At 39.4% G+C, this 15,971-nt stretch overlaps 1 protein-coding gene across 4 annotated transcripts in view; it reads right to left on the reverse strand.

Moving 5' to 3' along the window:
• The window catches only part of SORCS1 (sortilin related VPS10 domain containing receptor 1), a 289,286-nt gene that overhangs the window by 85,116 nt on the left and 188,199 nt on the right, over window positions 1–15,971 (reverse strand). For all 4 annotated transcript variants that reach the window (XM_071812134.1, XM_065843558.2, XM_065843559.2 and 1 more), the window contains exons 5-6: window positions 15,214–15,287; window positions 676–740 (exon numbers count right to left, since the gene is read on the reverse strand). In XM_071812134.1, coding sequence (XP_071668235.1) covers window positions 676–740; window positions 15,214–15,287 — 139 coding nt within the window. The remainder of the gene's footprint in view (window positions 1–675; window positions 741–15,213; window positions 15,288–15,971) is intronic.

Below are 15,971 nucleotides of genomic sequence, written 5' to 3' on the forward strand. Positions count from 1 at the left end.
ATGGGTGGGAGGAGAAAAGGCCAGCGGGTGCTTAGGGTGCCTGAGAGAATTTACAGCCAATTAGGAGAATATTTTGGAGTTACAGGTAAAAGAAGCTCCTGAAAAGGAGAAAAACACCTCAAGAGTCAAAGCAGGAAGGGAGAGGAGCTGTTGAAAGTGAAGGACAATGACAGAACCAGGAATAACAGTGAAGAATACACTTAGGCTGGTCATTAAAAGGTTTTTAATGTGAGAGAAATGAGGTATTTTCAGAGGAAATACCTAAGGCAGAGTATCACTGGTCTGTTAAAACTGCAAAGCTATGAACAAGGAGATATTATGTACTGTGTGAAACGGCTAGACTTTGTGACCCAAAAACTTCTCTCCAATGTCATGTTCCCATAAACAAAAATCATGCAGGAAGAAAGAAAAGTGCTGTATATACTAACTCAAATTACTACTTACCACCTGTTCTTCCTTATCATGTTCTTGGTTTCTCTCACGGCCTGTTAATCCCAAACTTTTGCCTTGCTAGCAAGACTCTCTTCTGACCAATGTGCCTTGGAACAGTCAAACCCCGCATATTAAATGAGTGAATCACTAAACAGAAGTCAGATTTCCATCATGATATTGTGTAACTACAAGAAGATGAGAGCAGTCCAGAATGCCACAATATTTGGAAGCTGAGGTACTTACGACCATCCACTGTCTTTGCCTCCAGGTGCACGAGATCAGGTTCTCTACCGGACCCCATCATAGACCTGTAGAAGACAGATTGATACAAAGGCATAAAAGATAACAGATACCACAAATGTCTGAGATATTAATTGTTTAGCTGGACCTAAACTCATACTCATAGGTAAGAGCTCATAATTTTGAAAGCATTTCTGAGCTTTTCCTAAAATAATCTTGAAACTTTGAAAGAACTTCTACCATCTTATCAAATCAATACCACTGCCCTTATGAATTCTTTATTTCTGACCCCTTTTTATTTAACTTAATTCCTCCTGGAGACGTGCTTCTGTTGTCATTGGATCCTGACAGTTTATCCGTTTCCTGGTTTGGTCAGAAGAATGCATTTCAGTTCTGGGTAGGATACAGAAGAATTTAATTGATGGGATAATAGTATTTGCCAGCATACTAATTATAGCTGTTCCTTTATATTGGACATTTTATGCACATTTGCTTAATTGACACTCTTAATGATCAATATTCCCTCATTAAAAAATTTTAATAACCCATTTAATCCTGAGACATTTTATCACTTCTGATCTAATAAAAACAGTGTTCCATTAATAAATGTCTGATTGATTCAGAAAAATGACTGTTCACTCTGAATTAACAAGCAACAACATAAAGACATTGTGCACTTCAAATAAGGGGATTATGAACTTAGGCTTTGCTTCCACTGCTGAGGTTCCCCTGCACTGGCACTGCTGGCCACAAGAACTCCCTGGGACAGACCAAATGGCCAGTTGTTTGTTGGACAGTCTGAATTATGGCAGTACTGACTGCAAGTATGTACCAAACACATTGCACAGCAGCCTCAGCTGCATCTCTGACCATCAACCTGGTTTCTGGTCTTGGTCCCATCACCTAAGTCACAATCCCAGGTTAAGGCTAAAGGTTAAACAACCAGTTTCTGTGTAGATGCCCGACCTCCAAGTTAATAGATGCGTGAGAGAAGAGAAACATCCATTTCCAGTGATAGACAAATTAGATGCTGTTCTGTTCAAAGCTTCATTATTTTTCAGGAAATCAAAAGTGAGGTTCAAACAGTGACTTAGACCTTAATTTAGTTCCCACTGACTGCAATCAGAGGCAGCTCCAGCTCTTAATCATCATGTGCATTAACTAATAACTATTATAAAAATGTTAACGATAACAAGACTACTTGTGCCCTGATTAATCCTTAGCTTTGCTTGACAAAATCTGTAATAATTCTTTAGCTAGAAAAGGGTTGGAATTTTTTTTTTTCTCCTCTGCTGGGGACTGGAAAGTTTCAGAAAAGACTCTGAGACAGCATTGCTTTCACATCTTCTCTATTTTTAAGAACATTAATTGTCTTTCTTTCCTAACATTCAACTTCCATTGAAAATCTCTGCTTCCCGATAATCGACACCAAGTGGGTGGGGAGTAACTTCCTAGGACATGTTTCTTTTACTTGCTATCATCAGGGTATTTAGGGCCAAAATTCTGGGCCTGTGAGTTACAATTCAGTTCAAGATAAATGCATGCCCGTGACAGGCTCTAAAAAACTGCAGGAGGACTAAGCTTGTAATTTGGCATATCTCTTTTTTTTTTATTCTTGTTTATTCAGTTAAGCTTTAAGCACACCTGGAACTGGACTATTGCAGAAGACAAAGTAGAGCTCTGTCAGAGCATTCCTCTTCTTGACCTGACACAGTCCCATAGGGATGTGAACTCTTCAAAGAAACAAGGATTATATTCCACAGATTTGAAAACTTTGTCTCTTCAGAGACATGCAACAATGGTATTCATCCAGCAAAGAACTTGTCCTAGTTAAAGCCTGTGAGTCTACAGTCAGGTGCTTTGTGAGGTTCCTCCTCACATTGTTATTCTGACCCCCTAAAACACCTAAGCTGCATCTTCTCAGGCCAAGACAGCTAATTTGGAATGTCTCATTGAAATCATAGAATGCCCTGAGTCGGAAGGGACCCACAAGGATCATCAAGTCCAACTTCCGTCCCTGCACAGGACAACCGCAAAATTCACATCCTGTGTCTGAGGGTACTGTACAATGACTTCCTGTCAGGCTTGGAGCCGTGACACCTCCCTGGGGAGCCTCTTCTAGTGCTCCATGACCCACTGGGTGTAGAACCTTTTCCTAATGCCCAACCTAAACCCCACCTGGCACGTCGTCCTGCCATTCACTCAGGTCCTGTCATTGGTCAACAGAGAGCAGAAATCAGCATCTGTCCCTCTTACCCCCTTAGTGAGGAAGCTGTAGGTGACGATGAGGTCTCCCCTCACTCTCCTCCAGGCTGAACAAGCCAAGTGACTTTAGCTGCTGCTCATACGGCTCCCTCTCCTAACTCATGTAAATTAGAAAAAAGATGAGAAACGAAGATGAAAACTAAGACACAGAGAATCTAAAGGAGTTCCTAAAGTCAAACAGGACATCTCAGGTAGAGACAAGAACCATACCCCAGTCTTCTGATCTGCAAGATTGTTCCTCCTACCTTAGAAAATATACATTTCATTGCTTTGATATATAATAGGCTTAATTTACTTGTGACAGCACAAAGTCATGGTCAGGTCTATAATATTAAATAACATGAAAAATCAGTTGCAAAGGACAGGCAAAATACAAATACATATCCGCTGAAATCAATACTAGCTGTACATAGCAGACATTCAGAAACATCACTCCCATCTGGCTTCTGCTGAGATCTTACTAGGCAGAATTTTTTTAATGTCAGATTTTCTTGTTTCATGCTGTCTTGTTCCATGGTAGCCCTGTGATATTTCTCTAAACATCCCTCTATACCACCTGAAGAGTCACGTTAAGTAATATTCATGTTACCCAATTATACACTATAGATATTTAACTCTGAGCTTATCACACTCAATAATCCCTGCAGGCAGTGAGGAAAAATGGGCAGTTTTGCACAGGGGTTCATCTGATGGGTGTTAGATATGACTTCATCAGAAGACAAACTTTATCCTAGAAAAGATTGTTTCACTTCATTAGATATAGGATGTCTGAACACATATTCTACAAACAACTACGTGTGATCACATAAAGGTCCCGAAGCAGGTAACAAAACACACCTGACGTGTTTGTTACCCACATTTCAAAACATAAATTACAGATAAAGCTATGGATTGTAATTAAAGGAGAAAGAGAATGTCCTGGGCCACCTTCTCTCTGAGAGAGTAATGCTTTATATAGCTTACCTCAGCTTTATTATTTACTATATAGCACGCAAAAGCCCAGGAGACATTTGGAAACGCAATATTGACCACAATGTGCATATGCAGGAGATAAATACCATGCTCTTGTTTGCGTTGTACCTGAGAACTTGCACTCTGCAGGAAGACAGACATATCCTTCTACACACGTAGGACAGACAGTTCTTAAAGAATCTACTGGAAACAAGGTGCTAGGAACTGTGGAATATACATAAGAAATCTTAAATTTTTAATATGTCAGTGAGATCTATCACAACAATACCAAGCATGAAAGCTATATCATTACTGGGTTTTCTTGGCTTTTTCATTTGGTTGGGTGAAAAAAGAATCATTCTTCACAGCTAAGCAGGACAATGTACTTCTACAAGCCTGAGTATTATCAAGTAACAGTGTTAAGCCCACAGGATCAGTATGAAACAAAATGAATAAACCTAACCGATTACAATGAAATTCAGTTCTGACTCTTGACCATATTTGAAGGTTATTATAACAAAAGTAGAATGAAAAATAAATACAAGCTTCACGCATGGAAGAAGGCAACTACCTGCTGAATTTGCCCTAGATAACACCAAAACCTCAAACTCAGTGTTTCTAACTTGACACAATTGCCTTCTCTGTTTCATTAACTTTTGTAGACATGGTCAATGTGACCTGGTCAATGTACACTTCACAAGCCAAACAAGGAAAAGTGCTGCACATTTGATAGCTTTTAAATCAAGCACCTTGCAAAGAGCAGGCATACAGGTACACTCTGGGACCCATTCAGTTACTGATTGCTCTCAGAAATTTCTATAAAAATAAACAGCAATCCAAAACTTTGCCATACCTATTTTGAGCAACCTTTGTTAGCTACACTGGCAATGATGCCTTCTCATATTTCTCAATTCTGTTCTCCCCTTTCAGTATTCATTCTCAAAGACCAGTCGCTCGTACATCCACAAACTTTTCTTCTCACAACAGTCCATGTTTTCACTTTATGGTAAAATGCCAACATGCCTTTTGTCCATCCCTTTAATCTCAGGCTTTCTGAAATACTCCCTGAAACTTCAGTATACCAGAGATATGCTTGCAACACTTTCTGCTGAACAGTGCCTGTTGTATTTTGGCAATTAGTTTTTTGTATTTTGTTGGTATAATTGTCTGCATGTTTTGAAAAACTAAAAAAGGAAAGGAGAGAGGGAAAAAAAACACACACACAAACAAAAATTAGTCTTCTGGGAAACCGAGGACTTAAAAAAGCCATAGGGGTTGGAAGGCAGTGACCCCACTGCCTTTACACAGAAGATGCGTGCATTATGAAAAATGTAGGACCGCCATAGTCCTATGACAAAGTTGTTTCCTAAAAGTTTAATCACTGTCAAGCTTCCTAAGTAGTCATCTATTGTTGAAAGCTTCACTAATTCATATAAGTGGCTGCAGTGCACTAATTGTTCTGAATGCAGTTCCTACATCCATTGTGAGAAGCAGCACAGGGAAAAGACCCCAAATCATCCTCTGGTTTAGAACTAGGTTAAAATAAACAAAAGTAGCCTGGCGCTCTCCATTCCACAGCAAATGCTAGCTGGCGTATTTCTGTAGTGACCAACCCCTCGCCATCTGTCTGTCTGAAACATTTCTAAAACCTTGGCTTCATTGGCCTGTCAGCTCTTTTGAGCCAAGGAAACTCAAGAGAGATCCTGTTATCCCAGGGTTTCCACCTTTTCTTTTTTCACTTCTAGGAATAAAAGTAATTGTTTATGGACGCTGGTAACAGATGAGGCTTGCAAGGCAGTCAGACCACACAAAACTGCAAAAAGGCATAACCGTAAAGAGAGCAAAAGCTTCTACTTGGTAAACTTAATTTGAAACTACCATTTTTCATAAACAAATAGAGCACCAGACAATCCATCTCAGGGGCTTGTGCATTCTGGAAAGTAGCTTTGTTTGCCTTTGATTTTGGATGCTTACCTTCAGACACAGTCACACCATATCTGAGAAAACCTGCACAAGAAACTCAATGGCAAACTTTTCGTGTGTATTACTTGTATGATGCTGCCCATAGCAGCCAAGATCAAAGGTATTTTAAGCTAAGCAGTAAAAGACAACCTTATTTTAGAGTATCTAATACAAATGGCCCAGAATGGAAGGCTGGAAGAACACAAATGCTACTACGCCCTTTTCACAAGCAGAACCAGTGTAAATGTGGTTCATTTCTTTTATGGGGACAGAGGTTCTATGCAGGTTTCCCATGTCTCAGAGGAAGCAAACAAGTGCAGAACCAGTAGTCTTATGACCATCCCTCACCTTCTTTTGGGGGGCAAAGAAGTATGATTTGCTCGTGCAGCAAAGGATGGCAGATAACTGACAGATATCAGCATAACTTTTCTAAGGTGAATAGAATGAGATCCCCAGAGCTCTGCCCACTTTGAGCTTATTGACACTGACTCAGAGTACGTCAGAAGTGGCTGCAATGCAATACCAAACAGGAAAGTGACACAACACTTGGAAATAGCAGTTGCACCCCTCATCGCTAAAAATACTCATTTGCCTACGTACCTTCTCTTTCCCTTCCTGCAACCTGTCCTGATTCTCTTTCTGGACATTAGACTCTAGTTGCATTCTGCAAATTACTTTTTGCTTAACATGTTGTTTATTTTGAGATGTTTCCTGACCTTCAGAATTCCTTCTTCCCAACCTCCATCTGAGCACAACTTCATCTCCACATACAGTGCATTACACAGAATGACTACCTTACACAGAAAGACTAATTAGCTGCAACAGAAAGATGGAAGAGAGAACATACTCTCAGGGATCCTTGTGCCAAAGTTGTCCTATGAACATAAATATTCTAACAAGCTTTATCCTGCCACAATAGAGCTATAAAGTTTCTGTGTTCAGCACATGATAATGGCTTTGTAATTCAATTATTGGTAGAATTTGCCTTTGGGGATTTATCTTCCTTTAGCCTCAGCACTCATGCGAATCCTTTATCGTAAATCTTGCCAATGCAAGATCAGCTCCCCCATTGCCTCTGGGACACATCCTGCCACTTCACATTAAAAAAAATGACAGCTTATTCCAACTTAGTGAATGGCATGCTCTGTTTTTGTTTTAAAGGACAGAATGAAAACAACTGTGGATGACGTTCATGGAGACATCAGTAGCATCAAGTTTCTTGGTTTCACTGATGCTTCTGTAACACTCTAAATCCTAATTGTCATTCATAAAAATAGTAACATGTAGCACTGAACAGGGAGCTTCTTGTCCAAAGATACAAAATTACTTGACAATCAACCTTTAAGTAACCTTCCCTGCATGCTACTGATTTGTTCAAGACCTGTGGAAAAGTACAAGACCAGCAAACCATATTAGAAGTAGGGGCTGAGGAAAATTTTTGTTCTCAGCTTTATAGATAAACTCCACTGATTAGTCAAGTGCACAGGGACCTCACTGATTTGACCGCTATCACACAGCTCTTATGTGGCAGAGACAGAAATAGAGCTTGAGAGTCCTCTAGGCTCCTTTTTCTTTTACAACTATATTGACTCCATGAGAACTTTACAGATACTCTATGTTCCCTTTTTCTGATTTGCAGAGGTCAGAGAATCTGCCCCAGGGAGCTTAATGTGGGAGGGAATTCTTGTGATTTCTTTAGTTCAGTCTCTATTATGTGAAGTTTTACAGATTTTACTATTCAAAACATACTTTAAAGACTGCCTGCTAGCTTTAACATCTCTTAACAGTCTTATTCTCTTGACATGTTTTAGAAACAAAAGGCCAGCTTCCAGACAGGCATACATCAGCACTTCATTTCTTTATACCTGGCCAACAAATTTCACCTGACAATCATCTAATTAGGTTTTTTTTTCCTGCTACATCTCTATGCTGTTCTTTCCCACATTGTCCAATTAGAGGAAATTATATAATTGTCTGCAATTGAGCTGGAAGCCACTGGGTCAAATCCATCCTATGCTATGCTTTACTGATGGAAAAGTACAGTGCAGTGTGTAAAGCCCAACTCCTATTTCTCAGCCTTGTCTAGAGAAGAAACATATGTATTTCAGATCTTAGTTTCTTCAGAAATAAAACTTATAATAAATCTGAAGAGTCTAAATGAGTTTTAAGAGCAGTAGAGGATGCTGCCTTTTTTCTGTCCTTGTCTCCCACACGAGGCTGGCAAGTTTGTATCTCTGGAAGCCAGACAGGAATAAAATCCTGACTCCCAAGATAAATCTGAGAGATTTTAACCATCATTTGTAGTAAAGAGATAGCACTACATCAAGGTCCAGCTGTCTGAGAACTGTAAGTAAAGAATTTCACTATATCCTTCGAAATGTCAGTGGGATCTTTAGTGAACACTGCCAACCAAGAGTAACGCTTCCTTGCACTCTGGCTGGGCAGGCTGTAACACTGACCTTTCTGGTGAGGAAATGGTAAATGTCAGGGGCACTGAACAGTGATAAAGTGCTCTGATGTGTGTTACCATCAGTAACGTCAGTAGCAGCAGTGTGGTAAAGACCAAGGAAACAAACATTTGTAGATTTGCTCTTCAGTCTGGTCCCTGGCAGTATTGCTCATCTGCAGCGCATCTGTATCTTTAGGCTGCCAGCTGTGAAACTGCATAATAATATTAGTAAGGTAATAGCAGCCAGGCTTTCTCCCAAGCCCAACTTCAACTGGAAGCAAATGCGTGGTGTTCATTTCAGGTAAAAAAGAAAAAAAAAAAAGACATCAAGCAAAATTCACTACTCTCGCTATTCACCATCAGCCAGTTGCTTAATTCAGGTCTCCTGAAAACTTTCAAGGGTTCTTCTGTGTTGTGTCCCTCTGGCATGTGTCCATCTCACCACAGTTAAGCTATGAAATACGTATATTTTACATTAAATTTCTGGTACACTTCAGCTCATCGGGTCTGGTTTGTGTGTTAGATCAAGTGGATGATTTTCCAGACAGGCTGTCACAATGCCCTTTGATTGACATCTTCCCCGTCAGCCTCTAGCAGTTGCCCTGCAGTGATTAAAAGGTCTTGTTCAGCAATACACAGCACCATTTGTAAACAGCCCTGATACCATGCCATTTAAATTGCCTCAGCCCACCTGAGTGGGTGTGCAAATCTCACCAAGCTGAGGTCTGACAAGAACACTGGGACAGCTCGCCTTTGACGCTCCCATCCCTGCCCCCCGCCTTGATTTTCAGCTCTTTCAGCTGCTCCAATGAACACAGAGCTTTTAAAATACAGTCTCTAGCCTCCTCTGGAAAAGAAAAGATATATACTCTATAATTCTGCTCTGAAGATTAACTTTCTTTGCCATTACTCATAAAAGAAACACAAATACAGCCCTATCTACTCATCTGTCCTCCCAGCTGCTTACGAGTTTATCTTTTTCTCTCTTTCAGTGTGTGTGAAAATCTCCATATTGTTTGAGGAGAAAGGTTGGTTGACTGCTTTTTTTACAATGTTTTCATCCATTTTTTTCTTCTAACACTTAGAAAAAGACAGACTGAAGACATAGCAACATCTCTTACCAAATTGACTCATCTCCTGTAATTTCTTCAGGGAATCATTGACATCATAGACACATGACCCTACTGGATATGAGATACACAATTATATGTTTTTACTTCTAATCAGCCCGTTACACCTATGTAGTGCATGAAAGTCCTGAGCTGTATTTTTTGTCTAATTAAGACAGTCATTTAGAATCACAGAATGGTTTGGCTTGGAGTGGACCTTTAAGGATAATCTAGTCTGACCCCTGTCATGAGAAGGGACATCTTTCACTATGTCAGGTTGCTCAAAGCTCCATCCATCCTGACTTTGAATATTTCCAGGAATGTGGCATTCACAGCTTCTCTGGGCAAGTGTCCTACAACCCTCATAGTGAAGAATTTATTCTTCAAATCTAAAACCAATCTATTCTGTTAAGTCTAAAACTGTTACCTCTTATCCTATGACTACAGTCCCTGCACTAGTAGAGTCTCTCCTTTTTTTCTTACCGATCATCTTTAGGTACTGGAAGGCTGCTATAAGGTCTCCCCAGAGCCTTCTCTTCTCCATGCTGAACAATCCCAACTCTCTCAGTCTGTCTTCACAGAAGAGGTATTCCAGCCCTATCTATCATCATTAAAGCACTCTGATCTTGAAGTATGGAGTGGTATTTCTTTTGTATTACTCCTACTTGCCTGTCTAGGTGTAATACCCAAATAAGTAAAAATGAAAAGTCAATAGCATTCATACAATTAATGATTATAACATAATACTATAATTTGCTAGCTGGGCTTTTCTATTGTTTATTTTATGTTAGTTTTTAATATACTTTTATTCTTTGGCTTTACTTCTTCCCCCACCCAGCCCCAGAAGTTTTTCAAGGCTAGGCAATGACTAGTATTAGCTGAGAATCTTTTCAGAAATTGTCTCATTTTGATTAAAAACCCCTACATTTTGCAGGCATTTTAATAAGCTTTTTAGGCTTTTATTTTTTTATATTTTTAAGGCCAGCTCTAATTGAGATACCCTGACATACTGACTTTCAGAAAACAAGTTCTGGTTGAAGGCATGACTTGATCTGAGGACCAGAATAAAAATTTAGATTTTAATGAGCAATTTCCACATATATATTTTGGTCATATTGAACTATATGCACTTTGACTAGGTTTCTGCAACCACTGGTCATGACTGATACACCAATTGTCTTCACATTTATATTCACTACAAACCAGTGTCTTCGCCAGCAGAATTCCACCATAGGAATGTATGCTGAAAATTAGCAAATATCTCAAAAATAAACCCAGAAGTATTTACATAAAGCATTTGTCCAGCTTTTCTATCATCTATTGCATTATCTTTCCCTAATGCCAACCACACCAGTAAACCCTGTGCTATCAGCAATAAGCCATGGATATTAATTTACTGTTTCTATATTACCCTGATGAACTAATATCACTTAGAATACTCCTTTCCTAGTAATTAGGGTATTTTCATACAGTACAGTTTCAGAATTATTAAACATCTTGGTAACTTTCGTGCATTTTTCTGTCACAGTACATTTAACAGCAAAATCTCAAGAACCTGCCAGAGAAATAATAAAAACCGTGAAAAACATCAATACAGTGCAGCACTGCAGTGTCTTGGGCTTGTATGTAGTGTGGATTCTTTCATGTTCTCATCAGACACATACAGTTGACTCTCAGAGTAGATTACTCTTTCCTCAGTATACCACTTTCACATACTTAGCTTATAGATACAGAGATGTGATAAGATACCTGAATTACAGCAATTACTAGAGATCTCACTTTTATAGTAGCCCATCACAAACGCATCCTTATAACCTTTTAATGAGGTAGAGAATCACAGATGAGAAAACTCCAGGCACCTCTCAGTTTATAGGTTTGTTATTTGCTCATTCCCCACCTGATATCTTCCTCCATGGAATGACGTTACAATCTCTTTCATCACAAGGGTAGATGTCAGGGCATAACTTAGAGCTGCACATAGAAGAATAAAAGGAGGGAACAGAGGAGCTCCGAATAAACAAAGATTCTATTCTGAAGTTAATTACTCCTCTTAATGAAATAGAGAATGCAAGAATACAAAATACATATGAGCTGCAAGGAGCTGAGCTGTCTCTACACAGAGTGTTTTCTCAGAGTTATGCAGTAGGCATCAGCAGATTGCTTTATTGTTGTACTTCAGGGGTTTAAATTTCTGTGGGGTGGTAGTAGGAGGGGTGTTTCACACAGCAGCCAAAAATGAGCAAATAAAAAAGAAAAATCTCTTGGAGACAGATATAACAAATGCATTTGCAGGCAGAACCTTCTCAAGACTAGAACTAGCAAGCTCAGTGGTGTTTATTCACAAGACTTAGTGACCCACAAACTACTTTAAAAAACCACCATGACAGAGTGAAATGGCAATTAAAATATCAGTGAGCAATCAGGATGATGCATCTTTGCTTTCATCAACCATTTGAATCAATTTAAAAGTCTTTAAAGTCTTCCAGATGTTCCTTCTCTGTTAAAATAAGCAGTGTTAAGTAAATGCAGCCTCAAGAGAGCCTGATGCAAAGACTTTTCTAAGATCAGGAAGACACAAAGCAAAGTCCCAGTTTAGATAGTCCTGGAAGCAGCCTGTAGTAAAGCTCAGCCTTCCTTAGATATCGGAATATAGCCCACATTCTCCAGAGATGTTATAGCCCCCATTCTCTGCAGAATACAGCTGTGTCCTGGTTGATCCCTTCAAAACCATTTGATTTAGAGAAAGCACCAGGAACAGGAAAGAGTATCCCCACAGTCTGCTTTCCTTGAAAACTTGTGCCTTCGGGGCATTTACCTTAACTATTCATTTCTGCTCTTAAGGAGAATGGGAAATCAGTCTTCTGACTTTTGAGGTTCATTAGATCGCATATTTCCAAGTCAAAATGTATAATAATGGACTAAAAAAACCAAATCAAACAAACCACAGGGCACTGAGCAAGGCTCTACCCAACCTGTACATCAGCACTGGCTACAGAGATGCTGCTGTAGATGTTTAGGTTTCAACTGTAATTCTGCACCCTCTTACATCCCAGCTCCCTTTTGTTTTCTTGTGCAGGAAGTCAGCAGTGGCCATGCTCTGAGAGCAAAGCGTTACCCTTCTCATTCAGCACTTCAGTGTCTTTTTTGTCCTTGGGTACTTGGCTGCACAGAAACGGAAATACACAGAAAACCCCACTGTTGCACTCTGTGGTGTGGATGTACTCAATTACACGTGCACAACTCTGTTTTCTCCTGTGGATGAATTTGAGGGCAGGCATTTCAGTGAACAGTAATTTTCTTTTTTTGTGATGTTCATAATAAACAAGCCATAATGAGATGCAACACTGTCTCCACAAGTTGTATCATTTTTACTTTTGATAGCAGAAGTACAGTCTAGCTTACACTGAGGTGTGTTACATATTGTTCAAGGTGAAAATAGGGGCTTGCAGTTTCATGTTTTGTTTATGGCTGTAGGCAATTAGATGGGTGGTTGGAACGTTTTTTTCATCTTTTCAACTTATGCTTTGCCTTGAAGCTTCAAGCCTGAGTTCTCTTATCTGTTAGGTTCTACGAGGCCTTTAAAGTTTGAGCTCCATGGAAAGGGAAAATGACCATTTTCACAATTATTCTTATTGTAGGCATCCATCATCTCAGTTCACAATAAACCACTACTGCAAGTAATGATGGGAAACCTCAAAAGGTTTGGAGTGCAGCACAGGACACAGTGATTCAGGAAAAAGGACATTCTTTCCAGCTCTCTGACTCTCTTCAGTGAGTGAGACCGGGTCCCCAGATTTCTAGGATACTTTGTTTGCCTTTTCCCCTCTCCCCCCCATCCCTGAGCTAATAAAGAGATGTGTGGGGCCGTGTGTTTGCATCTGACACTTTGAAACCCTGTTAGGAATCCTGCAGGAAATAGGAGTGATAGAAATATATATGTGCCTGTCTATGCAGACACTCACACAAAACCAAGTGTAAGTTAAAAACAGAATTTAGTTTGCAAAAGCTTCAGCTAACTCTGGTTCTGAGAAAGGATTAAAAACCAGGAGCAGCAAACAAAATCTCTGGTATATTGTTTGCAGACTAAATATAAATTCAACTTTGGAAGTAAATTTGACCTAGAACTCTTATTTCTTTCATAAATTAAAAGAAAATATTTGACTAAGCCCCTCCTGAATCTTGATACATTCAAAACCTGTGGTTTTGGCACAAAATTGTAATTTAAGCAGCTACTAAAAGGGCCTCATTTTAATCATCTGGTTCAGCTCCTCTTGATTTCAAGATGACTATTTTATAGAAAGCTGCTCTTTTAAAGGCCAGATTCACAGGACATGAGCCAGATTCTGCTCACAGGTGGGTACTGTCTCCATAAAGAACAGATGAGAAGTCTCAACAGATTCACACCAATGTAAGCAAAAAGAGAAGACAAATATGAAGAAATAAACTTATATTCGACTTACACTATAACAACCATATTTTCAGGAGAACAGTCCAGTGTCTCCTTCGTTCTTCACCTTTCTTTTCCACATAACTAGATGTTACACTAGTTGGTATTGCGTGACAGCGAGGAGGCGTTTCAGATAACTATTTTACTGTGAGCGTGGTTACAGAGCTTTACACTGGGTACGCAAATCACTGTTATAGAAAGCAAATGCAAAGAGATCCGTCTGCAATCAGACTCATGAGAAGAGAATCAGTATACCAGAATCACTGGGCAAATCTATGATGAATAAAAATCAAGATGATACCAATTAAAAAGAAATATGCTAGTAGTGAAGAACTGGAAAATAAACTTTGGACCTACATCCAGGTGGTTTTTTGTTTTGTTTTGTTCTTTTGTTTGGTTGGTTTTGGTTTGGTTTGGTGTTTTTGTTGTTGTTGATTTTTTTTTTTTCAGTGGTTGTGGCTACTACAAGCATTTGAGTTTGAGGTCAAATAACCCATTACAGACACCTCATATATTAAAATCTAGGAGATACTCAGTATCTATTACAAGCATGTATGCCCCAAGTGAGTTTAGATACAAATTGTATGGCATAAGTTAATGCAGCAAAGAATTAAGCTTGCATCAGTGACAAAGAGTTATGATGCTTCCTTAAGGTAACTTTGGCATCAAATTTGTAAACATTGTACCATTGCTGTAACCAAGTGACATTCAAAGCTCCAGAAACAGGAACTTACGCATGGCTGATCCATATAGCTTGAAATCTGACTGGAAATCTTGCATGACTGCTTAGAAGTAATACTGCACAGTGATTTAAGCTCATAATGAAGAGCTATGTGTTCCTAGTTCAATAGTCATTAACCACTTACTTTCAGGGACTGAAGCGGGTCTAACATCAGTTAAAAACACAACACCAGCCACTGGAAGATGTGCACTATTACCCATGGCAGACATGCTAGTATCCTCATATAGTCCAGGACTTCAGGCTTTGGCCCTCACTAGTAGCAGAACCATATTTAGTGCAAAAGTAAACAAGTTTGTGCTGAACAGAGTTTCCCTCAAACTCAAAATGTTCACAGGAAATTGCAGAACTCTCCCCTCCCAAATCAATGCTTTCCTCAGACTATTATTCAGTATATTTCAGTTGTGCACCATCCTTAGATCAAAGAGTCCACTTTCAAGTGCTGTATAAACAGATAACAGGAGATATAATGCCTCTTTCATACCAGTTCAAAATTAATCTCAACAAATCAGCAGTACAGAATGCATTCAGTCATGTTGCCTTCAAGCCCCCATTTCAATATCACTGTGTGTATGGGGAAGCTGTGCCTGGGAAATGAGGAAGAAGTTTCTGCTCTTACCAGTAGAACCTGTTTGGTGCAACTCCCTCATGAAGAAGTAGCCATCTTCTGCCAAACTCCACTGAACTGAATAACTGGGGACAAAAACAAACAGTCATAAATCACAGTAAAACACAAAGATATTAGAGAAATTAATCTGAAGAAGCTTATTTTACTTCTGGCATACTGACTTGAACTTTTACTTCCTCCAGTCTCAAAGGGACAGATCTGGGGCAGCTGAGAAGTGTCTGTGGTGTCTTTTCTTGGCAGAGGCAATACTGAGCTGTGTGACATGGGGCACATCTAGCTCTTTGTGGCACTCTCAGGTGATAAAATCATGCAGTATGGGAAAGCTGCCTTTTAGTTTTATAAACATGTTGTGGACACTAAAGGTAAAACACAGCAGCCTGATATCCTAGCCTAGCTCTAACAGACATACAGACTTGCCATGGTATTATGTAGGAAGGCCATTCTCTTTCCAGTTACCTGCAGCCTTCCCTAGAGAGATTGTTCGATCTGGCACCAAAAAAGTGACTTAACATGTCCACATTTCTCTTGCAGGACGGAATGAGTTTAAATAGCACACGTTACTTGTACCATGAAAATCTGTGATTCCACCTTTGTTCCCATCCTTCTGTAAACAATGTGACACCTCCTAGTGTGGTTACACAAACAATATCCAAATACATCAATCACTTCAGAAAATCTTTCCATGATAAATACCAAACCAGACTAAGAAAGGTCAGCAAAAAAGGCATGTTACAGGTATTACAAATACT

Source organism: Patagioenas fasciata, chromosome 8 (assembly GCF_037038585.1).
Source record: "Patagioenas fasciata isolate bPatFas1 chromosome 8, bPatFas1.hap1, whole genome shotgun sequence".
Lineage (NCBI taxonomy): Eukaryota > Metazoa > Chordata > Aves > Columbiformes > Columbidae > Patagioenas > Patagioenas fasciata.